At 39.8% G+C, this 23593-nt stretch overlaps 1 protein-coding gene across 50 annotated transcripts in view; it reads right to left on the minus strand.

Moving 5' to 3' along the window:
- Positions 1-2794: 2794 nt before the first annotated feature.
- The window catches only part of LIMCH1 (LIM and calponin homology domains 1), a 350645-nt gene continuing 329846 nt past the window's right edge, over positions 2795-23593 (minus strand). For 17 of the 50 annotated variants that reach the window (XM_086405966.1, XM_086405965.1, XM_086405958.1 and 14 more), the window contains 8 exons: positions 21999-22091; positions 21043-21147; positions 19464-19591; positions 18163-18281; positions 17567-17690; positions 13540-13648; positions 11219-11321; positions 2795-5714 (listed from right to left, as the gene is read on the minus strand). In XM_086405966.1, the coding sequence (XP_086262092.1) occupies positions 5689-5714; positions 11219-11321; positions 13540-13648; positions 17567-17690; positions 18163-18281; positions 19464-19591; positions 21043-21147; positions 21999-22091 (807 nt within the window). In that variant the 3' untranslated portion in view covers positions 2795-5688. Of the gene's footprint in view, positions 5715-11218; positions 11322-13539; positions 13649-15054; positions 15133-17566; positions 17691-18162; positions 18282-19463; positions 19592-21042; positions 21148-21998; positions 22092-23593 lie in introns of all 50 variants that reach the window. The other 33 variants (XM_086405956.1, XM_086405955.1, XM_086405949.1 and 30 more) reach the window with 3 other exon arrangements.

A 23593-nucleotide genomic window follows, 5' to 3' on the forward strand; every position in this document is an offset into this window, starting at 1 on the left:
TTCGGCATACGCAAAGGCGGGATCGAGCTTCAGGAGTCCCCCTGGAAATTCTTGAGCATCTACCCCCAAAACCAGAGTCTGCCTACTTTCTGCTTTGTGCTGTCACCTACACCTCTGACTTTACGGGGGGCTGTCCCCCACTACCTCTCTGAAAAAAGAGTTAACTTACAGCTCCAGTTAATGATTCCTGGGTGTGACAGTGTTTCAACCTACAAACTCCTTTGGAAGTCCTCTAGCCTGCCTGAACAGGTTTTTCCGGCCACATGTGATTGTTTAGAGCCTCCCAACTGTGAGAGGCATGAGATGTTCTAAACTGTCTAAATACAGATTCCTTTGAGCAGTTAAAAGATTGATTAGAAATTGTATTGGTGAAGGGTTTTTCACTTGTTGGGCCAATGTTTGTTGCTAAGTCTCCATATCCCTTACCTGCTGTGTCCCTGGCAGTGTATTGATTAATATAATTGGTGTAAGTAGTAGCTTTAATGTTTGTAACCTTGGACCCTTGAGTTAATTCTTTTTCTTGTTATAGCCCACCACATGTTTGCTCTGTAGGAATGCAACTTTATCTAATGCTTTTGGAGGGTGGCACCTGACTAATCACCTTTAGAGAAAAATAAATTTTCTGAAGAAAGGGTCTTAAAATGTTAACAGGCCTCCAGGCCAGAAGATGATGCAAATCACCTAAACTTTTGCATATGATAAGTTTGCAGGAAGAAAGCCTGGCTTGCTGCATGACTCTACCCCTTCCCCCATTATCCTCTATGCATAACTTAAGGTATAAAAACTACTTTGGAAAATCAAGTGCAGGCCTTGTTCACTGAAGCTTGGTCTCCCCGTGTCGTTCTGTCACCTGGCTGAATTATTCAGCCTCTTTTCTCCACTAAATTTTCTCACTGAGCTATCCTTATTTAACCACTCTTTATATCTTTAATTAACATTTAAATAAGCTGTTGTTTCCTGATCTCCGATGCCGTCTCCCCTTCGAATTCCCTGGATCCACCGTGGCTGGACCCCGGCAACTCAGTTATACATATATTCTTTTTTGTATTATTTTCCATTATGGTTTATCACAGGATATTGAATCTAGTTCCCTATGCTATACAGTAGGACCTTGCTGCTCATCCACCTAATATATACTAGTTTGTATTTGCTAATCTCAGTTTCCAATTCTTCGCCCTTCCACCCCGTCCCCGCCACTGACAACCACATATGTGTCCTCCAAGTCTGTGAGTCTGTTTCTGTTTGTAGATATGTTCATTTGTCAGACAGAACTGTGCATGTTTTCGGTTTGCCATAGTCTACACCACTCTCTCAATATCATCCTCTTCTGGTTCTCATTTACCATGCCTAACTGGTCCCTCCAGTCGTTTGAATTTGTAACCCCTGACTTAGATAATGCTGAAGGATGAGGAGAGATTCTCTGTGGTCCAGATTTGGACCCTAAAAAGAAGTCCTTAGGTCTTGAAGAAAGTCAATGAAAAAAAACCTAGTTCAATATTATCCTAGATAAAAATATTTTTATTTTAATAAAGACATTGCTCATAGATCATATGTTAGAATAACAGTCTTGAGAGCTTGTTTGGAGGTTCTAGCAGGGGAGCACAGCTACTCGTATACCCTTGACCAAAGACCGGTCCTCCTCTATCGGGGATGGTCGGCCTCTTCGACCCAGCGCGCAGCTTCGGGAGGGATGCACATGGAGCGGTGAGGGAGGAAGGGGACACCCGCCTAGCCAGCCAGATCAGCCGAATCAACCCTGGTGATCAATGGGGTGACAGATGTCGCAACCAGATAGCCCTCATATCCAGAATAACAGTCTTTTGTCTTGAATTGCTTTATAGCTGAATAAGCTTTCACTTACGTAACAATGGATATATTAAACTACTCTGGTAGTTGCTAAACTTCTCTTCTAAAGGCAAAGAATCCACTTTTCTATGGAAAGAGCAGCAACTACTAATTCATATCCAACTTTGCCAAAAAAAAAAAAAAAAGGCAGAATACAACTTGCAATGACAATTAGAATACTGTATCTTAAAACGATGGAAACTTTCAAGGAATTTGATTGCTATTGTCACCACCTACAGATTTAAGACATAGGGCCAGCCAAGATACATGTATATTTTGGAAAGTTAACAGTATCAGCAGAATGCCACTGTTTCAAAGCATATTCCCTGATTCAACAATGGAAAGAAACGTCCTCTGTGAACAGACTGTATGTTTACAGTGAGAGCGAGCACTGCGACAGCGCTGGAAAAAGCAGCAGAATAGAGCAACTTCAAAGGGTTTGATGTGGTTTTCTCTAGCCAGTACTGGAGGTTAACCATCATTTGGTTGTTCAGACAATTTCCACTGGCACTCACATGGCCTCTCCTGGTTATTGTTCATCTCTTCTCAAGGAGTTTGAATCCTTCAATGGAAGGCAATTCCTTAGTGACACCTACAATCAATCCCTGGGTTAGGAAGATCCCCTAGAGGAGGGAATGGCAACCCACTTCAGTATTATTGCCTGGAGAATCCCATGGACAGAGGAGCCTGGCAGGCTATAGTCCATAGGGTCACAAAGAGTCGGAACATGATGGAAGTGACTTAGCATGCACAGTCAGCTGGTAAGTTTGATTTGCCTTAAATAGCTGACCTCAAGATGCATCAATAAACATATGCAAATCTGCATCATTGCTATCATCTGACTGTGTAATTCTGGACCAAAAGCTGTAAAAGAGAGCTTGATTCTCTCTTCCCCAAGTAAGAAAATTGACTCCCCGCCCCTCAAAAAAAAAATCAGTGAAATACAAAATGAATTTGAGTATTTTATTTATAAATGTACATTTACTATAAAAGCTGTTGCGTTTTAGACAACTTTATTTTATTTTTTTACTATTTCTCAGAGTCATTTTAGAATAAATATTTTAAATGAAGGTTAGTGTAACTGATACAGAACATTGGCCCACCCAGAATAGTAACATCTTTTGGACGGACTCACATATGAGGTGGATCATTTCAGCTTGTTAAGTCTTACATTGTGTATAGATAACTATAGTAGGTATTGCATTAATAACACTACACAGAAAGAATGAACACGTCATGAAAGTTTGCACGTGAAAAACAAAGAGTTACCCACTTTTTTTTTTTTCTTAAGAAAGAAGAGACTAGCTTTCGAAGTATAAGAAAAAAAAGATATATTTCCTCAGGAACAATAAATCACTCACTTGCCTCATCTGTTTTTTAAACAAACACATTTACATTGTAGCTCAACGGAGCACAGCATTTTTTTTCCTGGGGTCTCAGAGATTATTTGAAAAGAAATAGATCATACTCATTATGCTGCATTGGAAAAAACAAGATCTAGTCTGCCCGAGCTGCCATGTAACAGACTCCAAATGAAATATAAATCAAATATAAATAGAAACAGTTGGCAATTAGAATTTAGAAAATGTTGGAGATTATTCTGTGCTGGTGACTATTGTTCATTATGGAAAAGCACATTTCGCAGTTGGAGAATGGGGCTTTATTTTTCTTGACTTGATTCTAGCTTCAATACATGTACAATGAGTCTCACTAAGAAATATGTATAAATGGGTTTGTGAAACCAGAAGAGAATGTGCAATATTCATATAATCCTTACATAACAGATGGAGTTCCACATGTAAAAAGTATTCTATAAAAATCGGTTATGAATGATTCTATTGTACATGTTTTGTGCATTATTGGTGGTAAAGTACTCTTCTAATATCATGCAAAGTGCAAACATCCATATTATCAAAATACTTAATAAAACATGCAGGTGGTTAATCAAAATATTGGACTTAATCTGTACATTTTCAAAATGTTTTCAATTCTTCTTTTTCTTTTTTTTTTAAAACTTTTTCCCCCTGTAAAGCAGCCAACACCTCCATGAGAAGTCTTGAGAACTTGGAAGTGACTTCATCTCTCTTCAATGTACTGCATCCATAATTCATCACTATGTGCAACAGCTTTGCATTTTCTAAGGCACAATTTTTAATGAAATGATGTGTAAATTTCAATCTAACAACAGCTCGCCCAAATAACAAAATGGCCAAACTATCTCCAGTGGCTGAGGAAATTTCTGCACTTACATGGAACCCGCATGCAGAGAACTGTCTAGCATGTAAATAAATAATTGCTAGCCATACTCAATAAGACAGAGAAAAAAAAAATTATTGCTTACATAACAGAAAAACATCTACTTGATCTCCTTTTATGACTACGTTAAGCTATTAGGAGTATATCCAGAGTCTACATTCACAAAACGTCATCTGTCATCTTCACTTATTTGCCATTATTTTAAGGCAGAATAAATAGTCCCCCTTTCCCCAGTCTTCAGGAAAACAGCCTGAAACTCTAAAATGGGATGCTTTTTAATAACTTGATTCCTTTTTGGCCAGATGAAACTCATCACACAGGGCAAAAAAATAAGCCAGCCCTCCACAAGAGTTCCTTGCTAAACTTCTCCATGATCAAGGTCCAGAATTCTGGGTTCTGGAGTTCCAGAAGTCGAGAGAGTTGGTGATGGATGGCGCGGAGGAGAGCAGGCAGGTATCCCGTGGGGTGGGCAGGGGACGATGTGAGCGGTAGGTGCTTGCTGATCACACACTAGTGGCTTCTCGCATTGTACGTCATTGGATTCTATTAGGATGGACTCAGTGCTTCTCTTTAGCCACCTGGGCTTCAGCCCCCAAGGAGAAGGTGCAGGCAAGGGTGAGCAGGGTCACACCTAGCAATGGACTGATTTCAACGACAGCTTCCATATGTCCCACACTGAGCCTTTTATTGAATCTAGAGCATGAAGAGAAGCAAGCCACAAAGCTCTCTTGGATATCACTGACCCACCACTCTTTGGAAGATTAAACGTCTTCACAGATTTTGGTAGTAACTTTGGAAATAATGACTGAATTATGTCCCTCTGGTTTCTTCCTACCCTTGAGCAATGTCCCAGAGTGTAAATCTAGCCAATATTACAAGGGTTCTTTCTATTCGATGGTTCAGCCTATATCAATGGCATAACTTCCAAAGGACACAGAATCTAATACTAACGGTGCAATAATTTATTGGTATGACGTCCACCTCAAAAGGTAAGTAACACAAATGTTTCAAGATTACAGTATATATTATCAGCCTAGTGACTTTGCAGTAAAAACAAGTTATAGCTCAGAGCTAGATGGTGTGATTTTTAGTTTCTGAAATGCATTAATTGTATGCTCCTGACTCAGAAGACCATGTGTCTCAAATTGGCATGTCCTGCATTTTCTGCAGCTCAATTCTGTAAACATAAAATGTTTAATTCCTAGAAATGCTAAAAAAAAAAAAAAAAAAACCCAAACAGGTTTATTGCATCATTCATCTCATTAACTCCCAAAAAAGAGAATAACATATTTTAAACCATAAGCCTGTTTGACCATGCTAAGACCTTTTCTTTTTGAACTATTCAGGATCATTACAATTCAATATTCTTTGTATATACTGTGCAAATGCCAAAAAAAAAAAAAAAAGAAAGGAAACCAGGAAAAACACGAACACTGTGCTACAATAGAACAGATACCATCTTTTCAAACAGCCTTTCAGAAATCAGATGAATGCTGTGGAGCCCCTGAACTCGGGATTTCGTTAAACGCTGCCAGGGGACACCCTCAGTAAGGAAATGGTGAGTGATCTGGAAGCTGGGAAACCACGTCACAATGTTGTGGGCTGGCCAGCACCTGGCATGAAGAAAACAGAGCAACATTTGGTTACAGAAGTCAACCATTCTGGATTTAGATGTTTAAACACTTCTGAAATTAGTAATGACCATTGCCAACATCTCTTCCTTCTAGGGAGGGGAAATCTGTCCCGCCATGCCACTTGGAGTGTGGTCCAGGGACCGGCCACATTGGCGTCACCTGGAGCTTGTTAGAAATGCAGACTCTTGAGCACTATCCTGGAGCTGAACAAGGAGCCCAGGTGGTTCCTATGCCTTGTCAAGTTTGGTTGAAGTCCTCTGGATTTCACCCTGAACCAAATGACCTCCACCAAGTTTTCTTCCTTGTTTTCTGTGGCAAATAAGCAAGAAAATAATTTCTTTTCTCTCAGTTTCCTTAGCTTGTGATTTCTCTAAGAATAAATACATTGCAACAGGAGGAATCTGACATATGATCTAGAAACAAGATTGTCAGATTTAGCAAATAAAATATAGAACACCCAATAACATTTGAATTTTAGATAATAAATACATTTTTTAGTATATATCCCATGGGATATTTGGGATACACTTGTGCTAAATCCTGAGCAGGAGATGTTTGGGACATACACGTACTAAAAATTAATTGTTTAGCTGAAACTCAAAAACGTGTAACTGGGCATCTTGTATTTTATCTGGCAACTCTATCTAGGAAGGATGGTTTGGGTTCCCTATTTCCTGCTGAAACATTCACAAAGTTTCTCCTTCATTTTAGGCACTAGAGTTATGATGAGGCAATTGCAACATTGGAAAAGACCCCGGGGATTTTGCATTAAATGCATTTCATGAAAGTGAATGATCAAACAGACACAAAGACATGGTCATCCAACACCCACACACAAATGGCACCAGTTAAACCATGTGACGGCTTGATTAGTGACAGGTAATTGGCTTTGCACTTCTCTTCCCATTTACATATGAGTTTACAAACTGTTTACATTACTTTTAGGAACTGCATTTTAATATGCTGTTATGCTATTTTTCCCCCTCCAAGAAAAAAATTTCATTTAAATGTGACCAGTTACTTGAAGAAAATAGGATTATATATTCAGGTTTTATTATTCCACACAATGAAGTTATTTCATTTCACTAAGAATACCTATGATGTAAACCACCTCTCACATCTATCCATCTCCCTTCTTCTTAACTTCAGATCAAAATCAAGTAAAAAAAGAAAAAAATGATTTTTAGCCATTTTCCCCATTCTGACTCTTTTATTGCATCTGGGGCATAGTCAATCAATTCAAGTGGATTTATACTTCTCTAACCAACTATTAGCCTCTCCCCCTATTCACTCTGAAGGTACAGTTTTTCCTTATGACACGAGGAAGGAGATGAGCAGTAGTCTCAGATGTGGTGCTCATTCTCCCTGCCATTTGTTGACCGGATTAAAGTTTAGTCTAAAATGATATTAACAATTATCTGGAAAAATAAACATGAGATTTAGGAAAACTTGGAAAAAATAATTGGAGAGAAGGTAGCCAGTCTCTCTTTCAATACTGATGCATAATATGAACCTATATTAATTAAAACTGATACTAGAGAATAAACAGGTTAACACAACACGATAAAATATCCAGAAATAGACCCAAAATATATATGTGAACTTAGCTTAGGAGAAAGTTGCATTTCAGATTCATAAGAAAAAAATGGGATTTTTCAGTAAGTTATAGTCACACAATTGGCTAATTGGAAAACAAAATAAATCTAGTATCTATCTTATTTCTTACCCCCACATACATTTCTGATTATCACATGTTTATATGCCAAAAAGAAAACAAAAAATAATTCTAGGAGAAATCACAGCTAAATTTATTTATACTCTTGGAGTAGTCAGAGCTTTTCTAAGTAGAACACAAAACCCAGAATCCAAAAAGGAAAAATGAGAGATATGTTGAACTACCTAAATTGAACATTTATTCTATGAAAAAAAATCACAAAGTGGAAAGACCAATGATAACCGCCCAAAGTAGCAAATATAAAAAAAGGGAAAATTTCCTTAATTTACAAAAAACTCATAAAAAGCAACTGATAATAGAATAATGGGAAAATGATACAGAAATATAAAAGGTTTTAGTAGAAAAAGAAGTATAAATGGTGAACAAACAAATGAAAAGATGCTTAAACTCACTTATAGTTAGTTAAAGACTACAGATTAAAGCAAAGAGGTTTTATCCCCTCCGCCTAGCAGAGTGGAAATTTTAAAAATTTGATGATATCCAGAGCTGACAAAGGCATGGAGAAAGAAAGAGGCTCTCATATACATTGCTCTTTCGGGGAATATAATTAGGCAAATAGCCTGAAGATTTAAAAGGCATATGCTTTTTAACTCAGCAGTTCTACTTCCCCTGTGGCTCAGACAGTAAACTGCCTGCCTGCAGTGTGAGAGACCTGGGTTTGATCCCTGGGTTGGGAAGATCCCCTGGAGAAGGAAATGGCAACCCACTCCAGTACTCTTGTCTGGAAAATTCCATGGACTGAGGAGCCTGGTAGGCTACATACAGTCCATGGGGTCTCAAAGAGTTGGACATGACAGAGCGACTTCACTTTCCACTGCTCAGAATCTACCCTGTGGAGATGCTTTCAGAGGTTCATCAAGACATATATAAAAGCATGTTCACTGGAGCATTTAAAAATAGTATTAAAAAAACTGGAATTAAAGGAACACTCATTCTTAGCACATTAGTTTTAAATTATGGTAAGTCCATACAGTGGGACTGTATACAGCTATAAAAGAGTCTTAAGAAGAATGAGGAGAAAGAACATGCTTTATGAAAAAATTGCCAGGATATATCATTAAGCTGGCTTCCGTGGTGGCTCAGATGGTAAAGAATCTGCCTGCAATGTGGGAGACCTGGGTTCAGTTCCTGGGTTGGGAAGATCCCCTGGAGGAGGGCATGGCAACCCACTCCAGTATTCTTGACTGGAGAATCCCATGGACAGAGGAGCCTGGTGGGCAACAGTCCATGGAGTCGCAAAGTCAGACAGGAGTGAGTGACTGACACTTTCACTTTCATCATTAAGTTAAAAACAGCAGCAACGAAAACTAAGTACCGCTGTGGTTATGCTATTACCTTTGTGAAATAAAAACCAACACAGGTAGACGTGTCACACACACATGCATCTGTGTGTTTGTGCAAACACATGTGTATATACAAACATACATTCTGCCCCTGTCCCCAAGAAATTATTAGAAAGTGATTATGTGGTTAACTTTGAAGATTTTTTCATTTTTAATTTATCTTTCTAAAAAACCCATTTTTTTCCTGAACTTTTATCATTTATACCTTCTATTTATTTCTTCTTTTGAATATAGATACTGGTTCTCTAGGCAAAAAGATAATGAACCTTTTTGCTTTTGTCTTACTTAGTACATTTGTATTCTAAAAAGTATCTAGTGAAATAGTGTATCAAAAATATTAAATAAAAAACAGTATCTTTAATCTACTTCCAATTACCTATTTTTCATCTTACAGGACAGTTTCAGGAACCCCATGGTTCTTGTCTTCAGATTTGGAATCAAAAGCACTTAACATCCTTTATATTTGTATACACAAGAGAAAAATTGCTGGCCTAGATCCTAAAAGCTAATTTCCAAAAGAAATGTCAATGCAACACCCAGATTCTCAATTAAAATAAAAATCTGGATCAAAACAGGTCACTGTTATCCAGAAGTGGGTTCGGGTTTGTTCTCTGCTGGCATCCTTCAATTGCTTTAAATTATGAAAGAAATTCAGATTTACAGCACTTTCAAATCTGGTTGAACCATCCTTCAACCTAACAGCGCCCTCTTCTGGTTCCATGGCTCACACTCAACAGGTCATTGAGGTTGCAGAAAAACTCCAATTCGCGTAAATAATAGAAAAAAAATTACTTTGAATCCTGGGACAAAAGGGTTTAGTTTTCCTTTTTAATGTATAAAAACAAACAAATACAAATATAGTTTAAATAAAATATAATTATGTATTACATACATATATATGCATTTGTATGTGTGTGCTCAGTCATTTCCGACTCTGTGGCCCCATGGACTATATGTAGCCTGCCAGGCTCCTCTGTCCATGGGATTTTCCAGGTAAGAATACTAGAGTGGGTTGCCATTTCCTGCTCCAGGGGATCTTCCTGACCCAGGGATTGAACCCTAGCTTCCTGCACTGCAGGCAGTCTCCTGCACTGCTGCTGCTGCTAAGTTGCTTCAGTTGTGTCCAACTCTGTGTGACCTCATAGATGGCAGCCCATCAGGCTCCACCATCCCTGGGATTCTCCAGGCAAGAACACTGGAGCGGGTTGCCATTTCCTTTTCCAATGCATGAAAGTGAAAAGTGAAAGTGAAGTTGCTCAGTCATGTGCGACTCTTAGCGGCCCCACAGACTGCAGCCTACCAGGCTCCTCCATCCATGGGATTTTCTAGGCAAGAGTACTGGAGTGAGGTGCCATTGCCTTCTCCGCTCTTACACTGCAGGAAGAGTCTTTTCTAACTGAGTCACTAAAGAAGCCCTATCCAGCATAAGGACTATATTTATGATGGAGACTGAGGAAAGATTCAGAGGCTAGCCACCGGCTAGTTTCATATTTTCTAAACAGCAGCTGGGCAACAGCACCCCCTCGTGGCCCCCCAAATTTATTAATACATGACCTGCCTACGTCAGGAGACCTAGGCATAAGATGGGAGAGCAGGCTGCTCAAGGAAGCTTCAAGGCAGCACACACTGGTTAAGTGCTGATTAGTATGTACTCCGGCATTTTGGAGGAGAGTGGGGATTCACAGAGAAGTAGAACACACCAATTTGTCTCTCAAAGAATTTTCAATTTAGTTGGGAACAAGCCCACATTATGCCATGAAACGTCTGAATGTAGGCATTGAGGAGCGGGTGCCTGATTTGATGAGCAGTGCAGAGTGACTCTTCACATGTGAGATACCCTCCACATGCTGCTGGAATTCTAAAGAGATACCTCAACAAATAAGTAGGGTTTTACAGACCTTATATCACCCCTGTATCTCACTGAAATCTCCATGGTGAGCTCAGGCAATGTCTCAAACTTGGTCTACATTTTCACCTGCTAGTGTATTAATGCCCTCTGGTTAAAAAGAATTACATTGTAGCAGTCATTCAAGTAAGAAACTAATAGTAAATAAGGGGTCACTTCATTATTGTTTCTTTTACCTGTGCTGTGCTTAGTCGCTCAGTCATGTCCAAATCTTTGTGTCCCCGTGGACTATAGCCCACCAGGCACCTCTGTCCATGGGGATTCTCCAGGCAAGAATACTGGAGTGGATTGCCATGCCCTCCTCCAGGGGATCTTTCCAATCCAGGGATTGAACCCAGGTCTCCCTCATTGCAGGCAGATACTTTACCATCGTTAACACATCTTTCTTTTAGTGTAGGAGTGTCAACTGATAGGCAGAAATAGTTGAATTCCTAAACTGGTCCAGGAAAGGCATGTGTTTGCACCCGTACATCTCAAGGCATTTCCCCCCAGGACTTACTTCTGGATCGCATGTAGCAGTCATTACAGTTTAGAAGACCATTTCGAATCCTAACATCCGTCCCACTCACGGCGTCTCCAAGCTGACCTTTACAAATCCCACACTACAGGGAAGAAAGAGCAGAAGTTATAAGGCACACAAGGAACTGTTTCCCTACAACGCTTGCTTACTGTCCACAAGAGTAGCACAGTAATCACCTCTCTAACCTCCACATTTGTTGAGTATCTACTATGTATGAGATGCTGCTCTGTGAGTTGATTTCCAGAAATAATATACTTTTAGCATTTTATCCCAAGTCCTAACATTTTATGGAGAAGGACACTGGTTCAGAGAGCTTAGGACAAGAGGTGGCTTGTCCAAGGTTTAGAAGTTGGTGAGCGGTTATCAGGTTGAACCCCAAAGCCTATGCACGCTGATTCTCAAGATGGAAGACTGTTTTAAACAGATTAAATCTTAGTGGTTTTAAATAAACACATGGCCAACAAATTATATATCGAAACTTGTCTCTGAATAAGGCTTTTCAGTGTTGTTGGTAAGTTCTATTAATACCTGACTATAATCACTGTGGAATAGCACCCCCATCTTATGTTTCCATGTTAGAGGCAACGATACCAAGCTAGCCTGCATGCAGGAGATGGTGGGGTACACCGTACTGGCTGAATCAGAGAAGGAGGCAGTGGGGCGTGGTTCATGCCAGCCACTTGCAGGCAGATTATGACCGAGCCCGGGAATAGAGGGTGAGTTCCAGACTGATGTTCTAAGGTCACCTGGGGCACAGGGAGGGTTCCATTCAAATTATATTACAAGCTACACCTACACAGAAGGGTAAGGGATAAATTCATATGGTGATGTGCCTTAAAGCATCAAGTCAGCTCTTGGAAGTGAATGGTAAGAGAAAATAAAGGCCTTTACAGCTAAGAAGACAAGTCCCCTTTCCACTGAGAATCTGCAAAAACTCTTTGTTACCTTGATTATTTCGAGTTCTGGTAAAGTTTCTGAGAATAAACTGTGGTGTTAGAACATGTCATCTTGATATTACCATGAAATTCTTAAAAAAGTATATATTATGAGCCTCACAATACTCCTAGATAATTTAGGACATACCTTGTTTATGTTAATTTTACAACAATAATATTGATAAATTGAGTCTAAGTATCCGTACTGTGTTTTGTTCATTATAAGTTTTGCTTTCCAGTGATTACTGACATAATTAAGCTAATAATTTCAGAACGACGTCATTCACCTTCTCTTAGCATACAGGTAAAGTGAGAGTTATTTTAAACCTGTGCAAGTTTAGTTTATAGCTGAGTGGGGTACCAAAAAGAAACAGGACAAAACCCCAGGCCACAAGAAAGCATGGTAGCATGATGAAGGGAACGAAATTATTCTTTTCCAGAGCTAGAGGGTGTAGCTTCGAAAATCATATATTATTTGAAACATGCCCATGGGTGATGAAAGGAGATGCCGATATAGTCTGACATGTAAATTTTAAAAAATAAATCAGGCAAGCATAAGTGGTTAGCTCACCTGCTAATTGGCAGGAGATCTGAGACTAGAATTTAAGCCTTCTCGTTTTCAGTTATTCATTAATTCACTCCTCTAGAAATATTTACTGATGTCATCTCCACTAGGTATACAGAGGAAATAGTGGTGAGCTAGACAGACATGGTTCCTGCCCTTATGGAGCGTGTAGTTTATGAGAGGAGATGATAATTAAACAGTTCGATAGTGAGCAATAAGGAGCGTGAACGTTTCTCTAAGGACCTGTAACAAAGGCAGCCTGACTCAGTGTGCTGAGCAGGGCAGCTCTTGGAGGGAGTAATATTCCATCTGTGATCGCAGAACACTCATGTGGAGATCTACAACTTAGCAACTAGCTGTAACCACTTAATTGAGGGAAATCTCCCATCAGGTCAAAGACCAAAAACCTCTGACTTGGGTCACAAGAGTCTAAGAAGAAGCAAAGATGTTACATTCTAAATCCTTTAAAGATTCAGAAGTATCACTGTCCTCCTGGGTGGCTTTCTTAGCTTCCTGTTAGAGTATACACTCTTTAGCAACAACAACAACAAAAAAACAGTTTTACAAAGACATGTGGCACAAATATGTCTTGCTTCCTCAAACCTGACATCCCAGAGGGATGCGTGATAGAAGAATTTTATCCTCAAAGATGGACTCCATGCCCATTTCTGTACAACGTAGAGACGGGGGGCCTCACACACAAAGGCTGTTAGGATTTCCAGGAGGTACTTACTAAGCACAGGATGAGGCCAAAACACACGACGAGACTGTACTCAGGGAGAAGAGTGATGAATACATACCTTAAAGCACTGGATGTGAAAATAGAGATTGAGGGTCTCAATGATCATCGCAGCGCCTTTACCCAGTGGAAGCCCACACGAAGAGCACAGCTTCTTCCCACTTATAGACCTAGGTTGCAAAATATATGGCATAATAAAATGTGCTGTTTAGAATCCGGAGCCTCATGCAAAGATGAAATGGAATATGGAGCCTCACGAATATGGAGCCTCATGCAAAAAAAAAAAATGAAAACATGGGTTTGTAAAACATTGATATCATGAATGAAATGACAAATACTGAAATGACAATGAGCAGGAATTAAGCATTAGCTATAAGATGGTAATAATTGAGAGATTACATACAGTAAGCCTCTACTGTGACACTGAACTCTGTATGCATGAATTATTTGTTATAAAAAGTTTGTGTTGTATTCTGTTCAGCCATGGTGATCAAATGCCTTGAAATGATTCAGTGTATTTATCATATATTTTCTTAAATCCTCAAAGACAATCAAGTTTAGTTTTACTAAGGTTTCAGTTGCGTGAAGTTTTTCTGTAATTGGTTCATTGGCCCACTGGAGCATTTCTTTTTATTTATTAAAAATTTTTTTTTGTTGCTTAGAAGTAAAGAGGAAATCGTGATCCAGTCCAACAGGTACCAGGCATATACGGGATCCAATCTCTGCCCTGACACCAAGTTCTGTGATCTGGTGTGAAGAACTCACATCGGGTTTCCATTGCATTGGCTTAGACAGGATGGCTGGGCCCTAAGTCAGTTTTCCAGCAACTAAGGTCAGATTGCAATGATGCTGACTGTGAGGAAAACTCTCGGAATTACGTAAGAAACTTTAAAATACGCAGTATCATTTGGAAGCTAACAGTATACACAGGGACAGAAGAAACAGAAAGGAAGACAAGAGAAAGAAAGTAAGAGTTGCCCTTCACAAAACTCTATTTACTAGGATTTCCCTCTTATCCCGTAGTTAAATGAAATTTATGAATCAAAGAAAACCTTGCAGTACTTAGTAATTTGTTTCTCCAGGGAATGGGAGCTCAGGCAGCTTTTAGGAATATCATGGGGCCCAATTAATGTCCTGAAGCAATTATTAGAGAGCTTGAGTGAAGTAAGAGGGAAGATGAAGTTTCGCTTCTCAGCGCCTGCCTGGACCACTGTAAGAGCCAGCAGCGGATTCCGCCTAGAAGGACCGAGCCTCATTGTGGGGAAAGGCGCCGACTTAGAAGGCTGGCAATTGTCTGGTGGGTTTTCTTATTAGATTGCAGGTTCCACACAATGTAATTAAAGCTGATGGCCACAGTCGTGCCCACGTCACACACTTGGCTCTCTTATCGAGGGCTGATAAAACCTTCAGGTGGGTGGGGTGTGTTCCTCTGGCCTGCCTCTGTGTGTGTGCAGGAAGAGACATGGGTGGACAAATCCCCATGGTCCCCCGGCAAGCACTAATTCGGTGGTGACGGTGCCCAGCAGGCTCCAGTCAAAACAGAGCAGCCTCAGAAAGGCTTGCTGACCTCTTGTACCTGTTTGGTGACTGGCCAGGAGGGGTGGGGGAGCAGGGGGACAAGCGCCCAGCCTGGAAGTTCTCTCGAGGGCTTTTCCTGCAACATGGGAAAGAGCCAAACATTATAAGTAAACAGAAGCCCAGTCCCACGAGAAAAGACATTTTAGAAGGAGGAAAAAAAAAAAAAAAAGCCCTCTTCCTTGACAACCAAATAAAAGACCATAGCACATCCTGCTGCTGCTGCTGCTAAGTCACTTCAGTCGTGTCCCACTCTGTGTGACCCCATAGATGGCAGCTCACCAGGCTCCCCCGTCCCTGGGATTCTCCAGGCAAGAACACTGGAGTGGGTTGCCATTTCCTCCTCCAATGCATGAAAGTGAAAAGTCAAAGTGAAGTCGCTCAGTTGTGTCCGACTCCTAGCGACCCCATGGACTGCAGCCCACCAGGCTCCTCCGTCCATGGGATTTTCCAGCCAAGAGTACTGGAGTGGGGTGCCATTGCCTTCTCCAATAGCACATCCTAGCGGTAATTTTTTAATAAAGAGCAAAAAAAAAATTCCATCTAGCAGGTTTGTTCAGACACTGGCTGTATCATATCAAAACCAGGCTGGCACTGTTGAACGGAAAAGACAAAACAGTTTTCTACTCTTTATTTTTGCCAGGTTCTTTGCTAGTTAAAGTTGCACGCTGAGTTAGATATAAAAACTATGAATGGGATGGAAGGGAGAGATAAGTGGGGCTATAGGGAAAAGCTCTTCAAGAGAGCCCAGAAATAAAGAGCAGTGCTTAAAGGAAATATTTTTCAGTGAGGCGGCTTCCACCAGTATTCAGAAATTCATTACAGGTCCACGTGATTAGGGGTGATGTTCAAAACAACCAATAACCACTATGTCACGGGCATCTCCAAGGCAGAATGGTTCCCAGCCAGAAGCTCCCTCAAAGGTTTCACAGGTGCGGCTGGTTACACGTGAGCCCTGCCTGTGATCAAGCCGTTCGTTCTGGGCTTTCGCTTTCAAAAGTTAATTTCACTTGTAAAGAAAGGAATAGGACACAGAAAAGAACAAGGAAAAGAGAAATGCCAGCAAAGACGTCAATAGGCCGTGAGGCCATCTGTTTTGTAACTACTCTCAGAATAACTTCTTGAGCCCCTGACCTCCCCCCTCTCTGACTCCCTCCCTAGACAGAGCTTGTCTTCTTCAAAATATCAGTTTTTCATGGAATATCCTAAAGTATAAGAACCATTGCCTTGAAAAAAGGTTGAAAATCACCACAATAATCAATAACAATAATGACTCCTTCTACGTGATTTTACCTTCTATTATTGCTGCATATGTCATCTAGACACAGAGAAATGAAATTAGATAGACAGAAAAGGGGGAAATGGTTTAAACCTGTGTTGAGAAAAAAGTGTTAACAAGAAAAATCAGATAAAAAGATGAACTTATAAGACAAGTTATCATCATCATTATCACCGACACGACCGTTATCAACATCACTGCCGACAATGTGCAGTACTTACCATCTTCTGGGCACAGGGCCCTGTGAGGCAGGCGCTTCTATTATTCCCATTTTATACATGAGCAAACTAGGGCAGAGAAAGATTAGGTATCTTGCCCAAAGTTTTATGCAGGCAAAGTGACAGAGTCAAAAGTTTGAATCCAGGTGGTCTGGCTCCTGGTAGAATGATTAGTTAAAGCATAATGTATATTATCTTTTTAAAACTGATTACAAGGAAACCGTAGGTCAAATATGACATAGTGAAATTGTGGGTTCACTTTGAATCCCTTTACCTCTACTCATTCAGACAAGTACTTTGGGTAAGTTATTTAATTTCCCTGAGCCCCAGTTTCCTTATCTGTAAAATGGGAACAATAACTCAATCATGTAATTGGGTGAGTTCAGTGAGTTAATATATGAAAAGAAGAGGAGAGAGATATATGCAAACCCTTCAACACAGTGCCTGTTTCATTGACATGCTTCAAAAATGATCAGAACTATTTTTAGTGTAAAAAATATAATTGTTACAAAATTAGACTAAAGCCTGGGGTAGATATTTAAGGAAAGAGAATGGTAAGAAGAGGAAAAGATTTTTTTCCTTGAAAGAACATTTCTCCATAGGCTCTGAGACAATTAAACTTGCTTAAATAAATTGGTAATACAACATGCCAGAAAATTCTTTTCAATGTTTGGATTTGTCAGTGAAAAACATTACTTTGTCTCTTTTAAGTTGCTAAATTCAGAGTAAATATTTACTTGCCAGGAAGATCATCCCAAACTTCATAAGTATTTGTTACCTCGACAATAGCAGTGAATGGAGAGAAAGCACAAAAATGCTGCAAACCACCTGCCATCTCACACTTTTTCATTTTTTCCCCCTTCTTAATCAGTTTAAAAAACAAGAAATTCCATATAATTAAATCCCTTTGCTGTACACTTGAAACTAACATGACACTGTAATTTAAACTTCAATAAAAAAAAATAAAATTAAAAAAAAGAAAAGAAATTCCACAATAATCTTATTTGGTTACTCACTTCCGCCTTTCACTCGGAGACTCAATCTGATGGTTAATGCTTTTGTCCAATGGAAGGGTTTTTGGCTTCACATCTTCTAAAATGTGCATTGGTGGGTTTGATACCTGCTGATTCTGGGATGGATCTGAGGCCAAAGAAAGAACATAACAGTTAGTGCTTAGTAATCACCTTTCTTTAAAGTACTAACGCCTGCAAAAGTCTCACAGTGATCTCATGGAACTTCCTGGTACACAGTGGTGGGAGTTTATTCACTGTGCTGTTTAGCATAGCAGCCAGCAGAGGCCACATCTGTCTGGACGATGGGGTGGGGAAGGGGTCTTACGATAACTGAAACATGCATGTGTGCTTGCTAAGTCGCTTCAGTTGTTTGACTCTTTGCAACCCCATGGATTCTAGCCTGCCAGTCTCCTCTGTCCATGGGATTCTCCAGGCAAGAATACTGGAGTGGGTTGCCATGCCCTTCTCTAGGGGTTATTTCCCACCCAGGGATCAAACACGCATTTCTTAAGTCTCCTGCATTGGTAGGCAAGATCTGTATCACTAGTGCCACCTGGGACGCCCAGTGAAACATGGGAGCTGGCCTTCTCCATTCTTACCCTGAGCTAGCTGTGGGTTTACCCCACACTGTGGGGCCCCAGCTTCTGTATCCAGCTGGTGGTAGATTCCTTCTGATGCCGGGTTCTCAGAATGAGTCAAGACCTCTTGAGTTAGGCTGCTAAAATAAACAAATATATTTCACAACAGGGATAAAAGCAACTGAAATGACTGATCTTATCCCTCAGGACAAGGAAGTACCAATTACAAAATGAAAAGAATGGGGATAACTAAATATTCTTTTTATTTTAAACTAGATTTAAAATGGATTTAGAATACTGTAAAATGCTTTGCATTTTCATTATCCACCAATTTAACAAATCATCATTTCTGACATTCTCTCTACCTCCTTGTCCACAAAACTCTTCATTCTAATAACTTCGAGGAATGAAAGAGCTAAGTATACTCTCCCAGATTTCCACAAGAGAGGCCTTACTGTAGAAAGCATTGAGGCCGTATGGGGCTTTGGCAGCCTATGGTAATTCACTGGTCTTTTAGGAGCAAGTTGGACATGACTTAGTGACTAAAAAAAATAACAACAATGGCAAAGAAAGGAGAGATGGAGGAGACCTTTTTAAAGTTTCTGGTGACAACAGGGACTGTCTGGAGAAATAGCAATAATTCACATAAAATGTTTACCAGCATCCCTCAAATATTCTTGACTTGTGGATTTCAAAACTGGAAACTCTCTGTAAATAATTTTAACTGGAAACAGCTATGCTGTTTCAAGGGCTCTGCAGGCTCTAGACATGAGCCCCAAACTCCAATATCCTACAATTCAGGGAGTCTTCTAGCTGATAAACCCAGAATAATTCTCAGAGCAAGTCCCACCAGAAGAGTTCAGCTCCCAAACAACCTTTCAAATTGGTCAGTATTTGAAAATAATACTTAGATAACCTGTTGTTTCTTTAGGTCCCTCTAAGGATGCTATGAGCGTGTACCCAAGTGTGTATGCACACACACGCATGCACACTTGTCAATATCTATCTGATATGTTGGAGCCCCAGGAGCAAACATTTGTATCATAAAGAACTTGCTGGTAGCAGAGCCAGCCTCCTGGGTGATCTACACAGTCTCTTCCTTGTTTAAAGAAGGTTTTACCTATTCAAAAACTAGACTATTTTTAATCAGTAGCATAAGGACACTGACTTCAGAGCTATTAGAATGTGTTCAAGCAATAATATATGGGTAATGTATTATTGGAAGATAATTTCAAAGCTGAATATGGTTTGCATTAGTGATGGAGTGAAGGGGCACAGCCCCGCTGCACACACATGGATGAACACCCTGGACCGGCTCATACCTGCCCTTCTCCTCCAGTGGATCACCTTCCCTAGTCTTCAGCAGTGAGTCACTGTTATCCTCCTGGAGTGGTCTCTTCTGTCTTGCCTCTTGTTCTTCTTCACAACAGTTTTCCAAGTCCATCTTATTCTAATGGGGAAATCAAGGATAATCTTGAATGTAATTTTTAAACATACTGGACAACACTCATGTCTGGCCATGGAATAGTTGAAACTTTTTTCAATCACTTTGTCTATAATTTAAAGAGTAGTTCCAATAATTTGAAATGAACATGTAATCTGGATCTCTCTTAAAAGTTATCACAAAAGGGATTTGGTTAGAAAATCTATCTTCCAAAATAAAACAAGATCATAGGACTGCTCATTTAGGGACAAGTGGCTTCAAGTGCCCATGGATTATTTTAAAATGTAGATTATGGAGTATAACCTTAAAAACTATACAAAAATTTTTAATTTTAAATTTTAAAAGTGTTTAAATTTCAAAAGTTTAAATAAAAAATTCAAAGTTCGGTATGTGTAAATGGCTGGCGCATATTGAAACGTTAGTTGTTGGACAGTGTAGAATTCCTTTGATTACGATTATAAACAACTTATTTTAAAGACTATACAGTGTTTCATAATTATTGCAATATATGAAAGCCTGGAGAATCCCAGGGACCGGGGAGCCTGGTGGGCTGCCATCTATGGGGTCGCACAGAGTCGGACATGACTGAAGCGACTAAGCAGCAGCATGAAAGAGATATGAAAGATTTGGCTTTTGTGATGATCTTTGTATACAACAGCAAAGATAAGCAATATTCTGAGCTTGGTGAGTAACTAGGCAATATCAAATGTAGTGACTTTCTTTTGTATAATCTGTATTAAGTTAAAATTGGACAATTAAAAAAAATAGTGTGTTGCAGCATACCTTAATTGACTACAGAAACAACAAATATGACATATACCCAACTGGTATTATGTTCATTGCAAAATGAGTGTATTCTGTTATTTATGTCACCAAAAACATCAAGTGCAGATTATGGACAAGCCAGGTCTTGCTATGACATTTGCCCACTACCTCCATGACCTTATTTAGGGGATACAGAGGTAGACTAGCCTTTCTGGACTCTCTCCAGCCCTTGAAGACACATATATATCTCATGTGGAATTTCAAGAGCTATTTAGAAGCAACTTTTGTGGAGGCTGGTGTGAGCATATTGTTGGCTTTGTTGGCATCATCCAGGGCAAAGAGATGAATGGTCTGGCAGAAACATGTCTGCTGAGTGAATGAATGATGGGCAGTGAGAAAGACATTCCAGCACATGGCATCGCTAACCAGGGTCGTGCCAACCAGTGCAGGGGCTTTGGTTGCCAGCCTGTGTGGGCAGAGCTGGCCTCAGTAATGAGTTTGCTGCTTCTTAGGGATCGACTCTAGGGTTTAGCCATGGCGGTGATGGTACCATGGGGTACAATGGCCATGTGGTAGCTGACATGATTCTATAGCAGTCCTGTATATAAACTGGTGGGAAACTTGGCCTTGTGGTCTTATATTTTTATTTTGGTTTACTTATTTCATGAATTGCTTTTAATCTATGGTCTCACCACCGTCCCACTGCCTTCTGTCACAGAGGAAGATGTAGAGAGCTGGTCTGCAGAGCTTGAAGAAACAGTAAATGGAACCACAGTATCCTCAATTATTTTCCGCTCCTAGGGGAAGGACAGGAATTAATGAAAGGGAGAAAAAGGAAAAACAGTATTTGTCAAGAGAAAAGTGTCATTAAAGGATCTGGGGGAACACATCAGAATTACGTGCAAACAAGCAGTGCATAAAAAAAGGTCTTTTAAAATCAGATAGCATTCTCTATGGGGAACGATTAAGAAATTAGCATTTAATTTAGAAAAACAGTCTTTGCAAGATAATGAGTTCATATGATTCAAGAAGCCTAATTAGAAATGCTATGGGGGAGGATTATGCATAAAAATTATTGTTGAAGATAAAATTCACAAGAATATTAATCATAAATTTTGGATAATATACATAAAGCATAGCTTCAAATTCTTGAATATGGTCTGGCTTGTTCATCAAAAAAAATGAAACAAACAAAACCAAATTCTCCTCCCTTCCAAATCTCTTTAGTATTATGGTGAATGCAGTAGTAAGGATTCACTTAGCTTTGATATCAAAATTATCCTTGCAAAATTAGTATTAATTCTCTACTACCAAACACACAAATAATTCCCTAACAAACACACAAATAAACAAATTGATACATGCCTTGTAAGACAAATAAAAAATCTGACCTCTATGACTAAACAAGAGATATACTTCTATTCCTTCCCTTGACCATGACTCAACATACCCTCACCACAAACTAAATCTGGGAGAGCAGTGGTCTTTCACAGTCTACAGGACTCTTTTAAAAGGTTGATGGGGCTCCACTGTGAGTAAAGAGAATCAAAGATAGCCCCACACCCCAGGCAGAATGGACACACAAAGTTCTGAGAGATTTTGAGGAATTAAGGCTTCAGGGTTAAATTCCTACCAGGGAATTTCCTACCTCCTCATAGTATCTGCGTTCTTCTTCTTCCACCTCCTTTTGGGCCTTTTCCCACTCTTCTTTCAGCTTGTCCTGCTCCTTCTGGTATCTCTCCTATTACGGAATTTCCATAGATTGTTCTGAATTGACCAGTGCACACAGCACTGGGACCTTCCCCCAATAAACCATCATGTACAATGTGTTGCAAAACTCCCTTCTTGTTGTAATGTTCTGAATCTAACCCATTCATGCACCCAAAGAGGAATACTATTTTGTGGTACTTCACCATGTTAAGGACATAAAAATCCAAAGGAGAACAATCTTTACTGCTGTGGGTATTTCATAGAATTGTTCCTCGGATATATGAGTAGACATTTGCTTATAAAAAGACTAAAATCTTCTTAACTTGCGTTTTAAGGGTTAGGCTAAACCAATAGTTTGCTTTTACTGGGCCCTTCAGAGGTAAGTTTTGCCATTCCGCTAATAGAAATATGTTGCTGCTGGGAGAGTTTAAGAAAAGATTTTTTAAAAATCTCACAGGTTTACAATACAGAGAAAGGTCCAAAGTGGATGAGATGATAATTAGTTGAGTGGCCATTCTACCAAAATGGAGTCTTCTTGGCTTTAAGTCCTCCTGAATTAAGAGTAGCTTTTAAACAGCCCATTAGAAGGTGTCCATATCAGAACTGCTATTATTGTTTTGAAAAATATGAAACAATGTGACACTAGTCACCTCTCCTGGAGAACAAAGCAAAATACTCTGAATTTTGGAGAGCTTTAAAAATGTGACCGGAGTCCCTGACGCTTGACTAGAAGAAATGAATACACGGAAATGAAGACGAACGCTCGAGATGAGAACTGACGCCCCGGATGCCTTGGGAAGGGCATCCCTGGCGTGACAGAGACAAAGGACTCCTGGAGCACATCGTCCCCCACACAGTCAAATACTGTAGGCTGATTACTGTCCGCACTCTCTTGGAGGCTGACAAAGTCCGTGCTTTTGTCTTCTGAGGGAAGGCCCCGAGAATTCCTCCAGGTATTACTTGTTCTGTCATTACCTTAGGAGCGAAAGAACTTGACGGAATTGCCTGGAAACTAACGTTTGTATTCATGCTCTGGCAAAAACCACTGCTGGTCAACCCACAGCAGGCTTTTAATTCAGGTCAAAATTTTATCAAAACCTAATATTGTAAAGTTCTAGAGAGAGACTCCAGGGAGCTTCAGAATAGAGGAAACAGACCTTCAAACTTTATAAAAGCTGAAAAACAAGCAAAGATTCTTAGGTTTATCGGTTCTAGGAGTTGATGTCATGTCTCCTTCACCAAGAGGATGAGTTGATGATGTCTCCCTCACTCAGCAGTGAATTTTTTCTAGAACTGAAAATTAGGAGCATTTGCTCAAAGATGGAGCAAGTACTTCTACTTAATATATAAGACCCAGGTCAAATTTTATTTCACATGTATGACATCAAATAGCTTTCTGATTTTTTCCCACCCTTAGCTGGACTGGAATTTGACTGGCAGCTAAGGAGATGATGAATGGGTCGGTGGGCCCTTAATCAATACCTGAATTTTTTTCTGAGTGAATCTTTTTTTCCCCTTATGTTCATCAGTGTA

This window comes from Bos grunniens, chromosome 6, assembly GCF_055505025.1.
Source record: "Bos grunniens cultivar Pamir isolate PY7600 chromosome 6, Bosgru_T2T1.0, whole genome shotgun sequence".
Taxonomy (NCBI): Eukaryota; Metazoa; Chordata; class Mammalia; order Artiodactyla; family Bovidae; genus Bos; species Bos grunniens.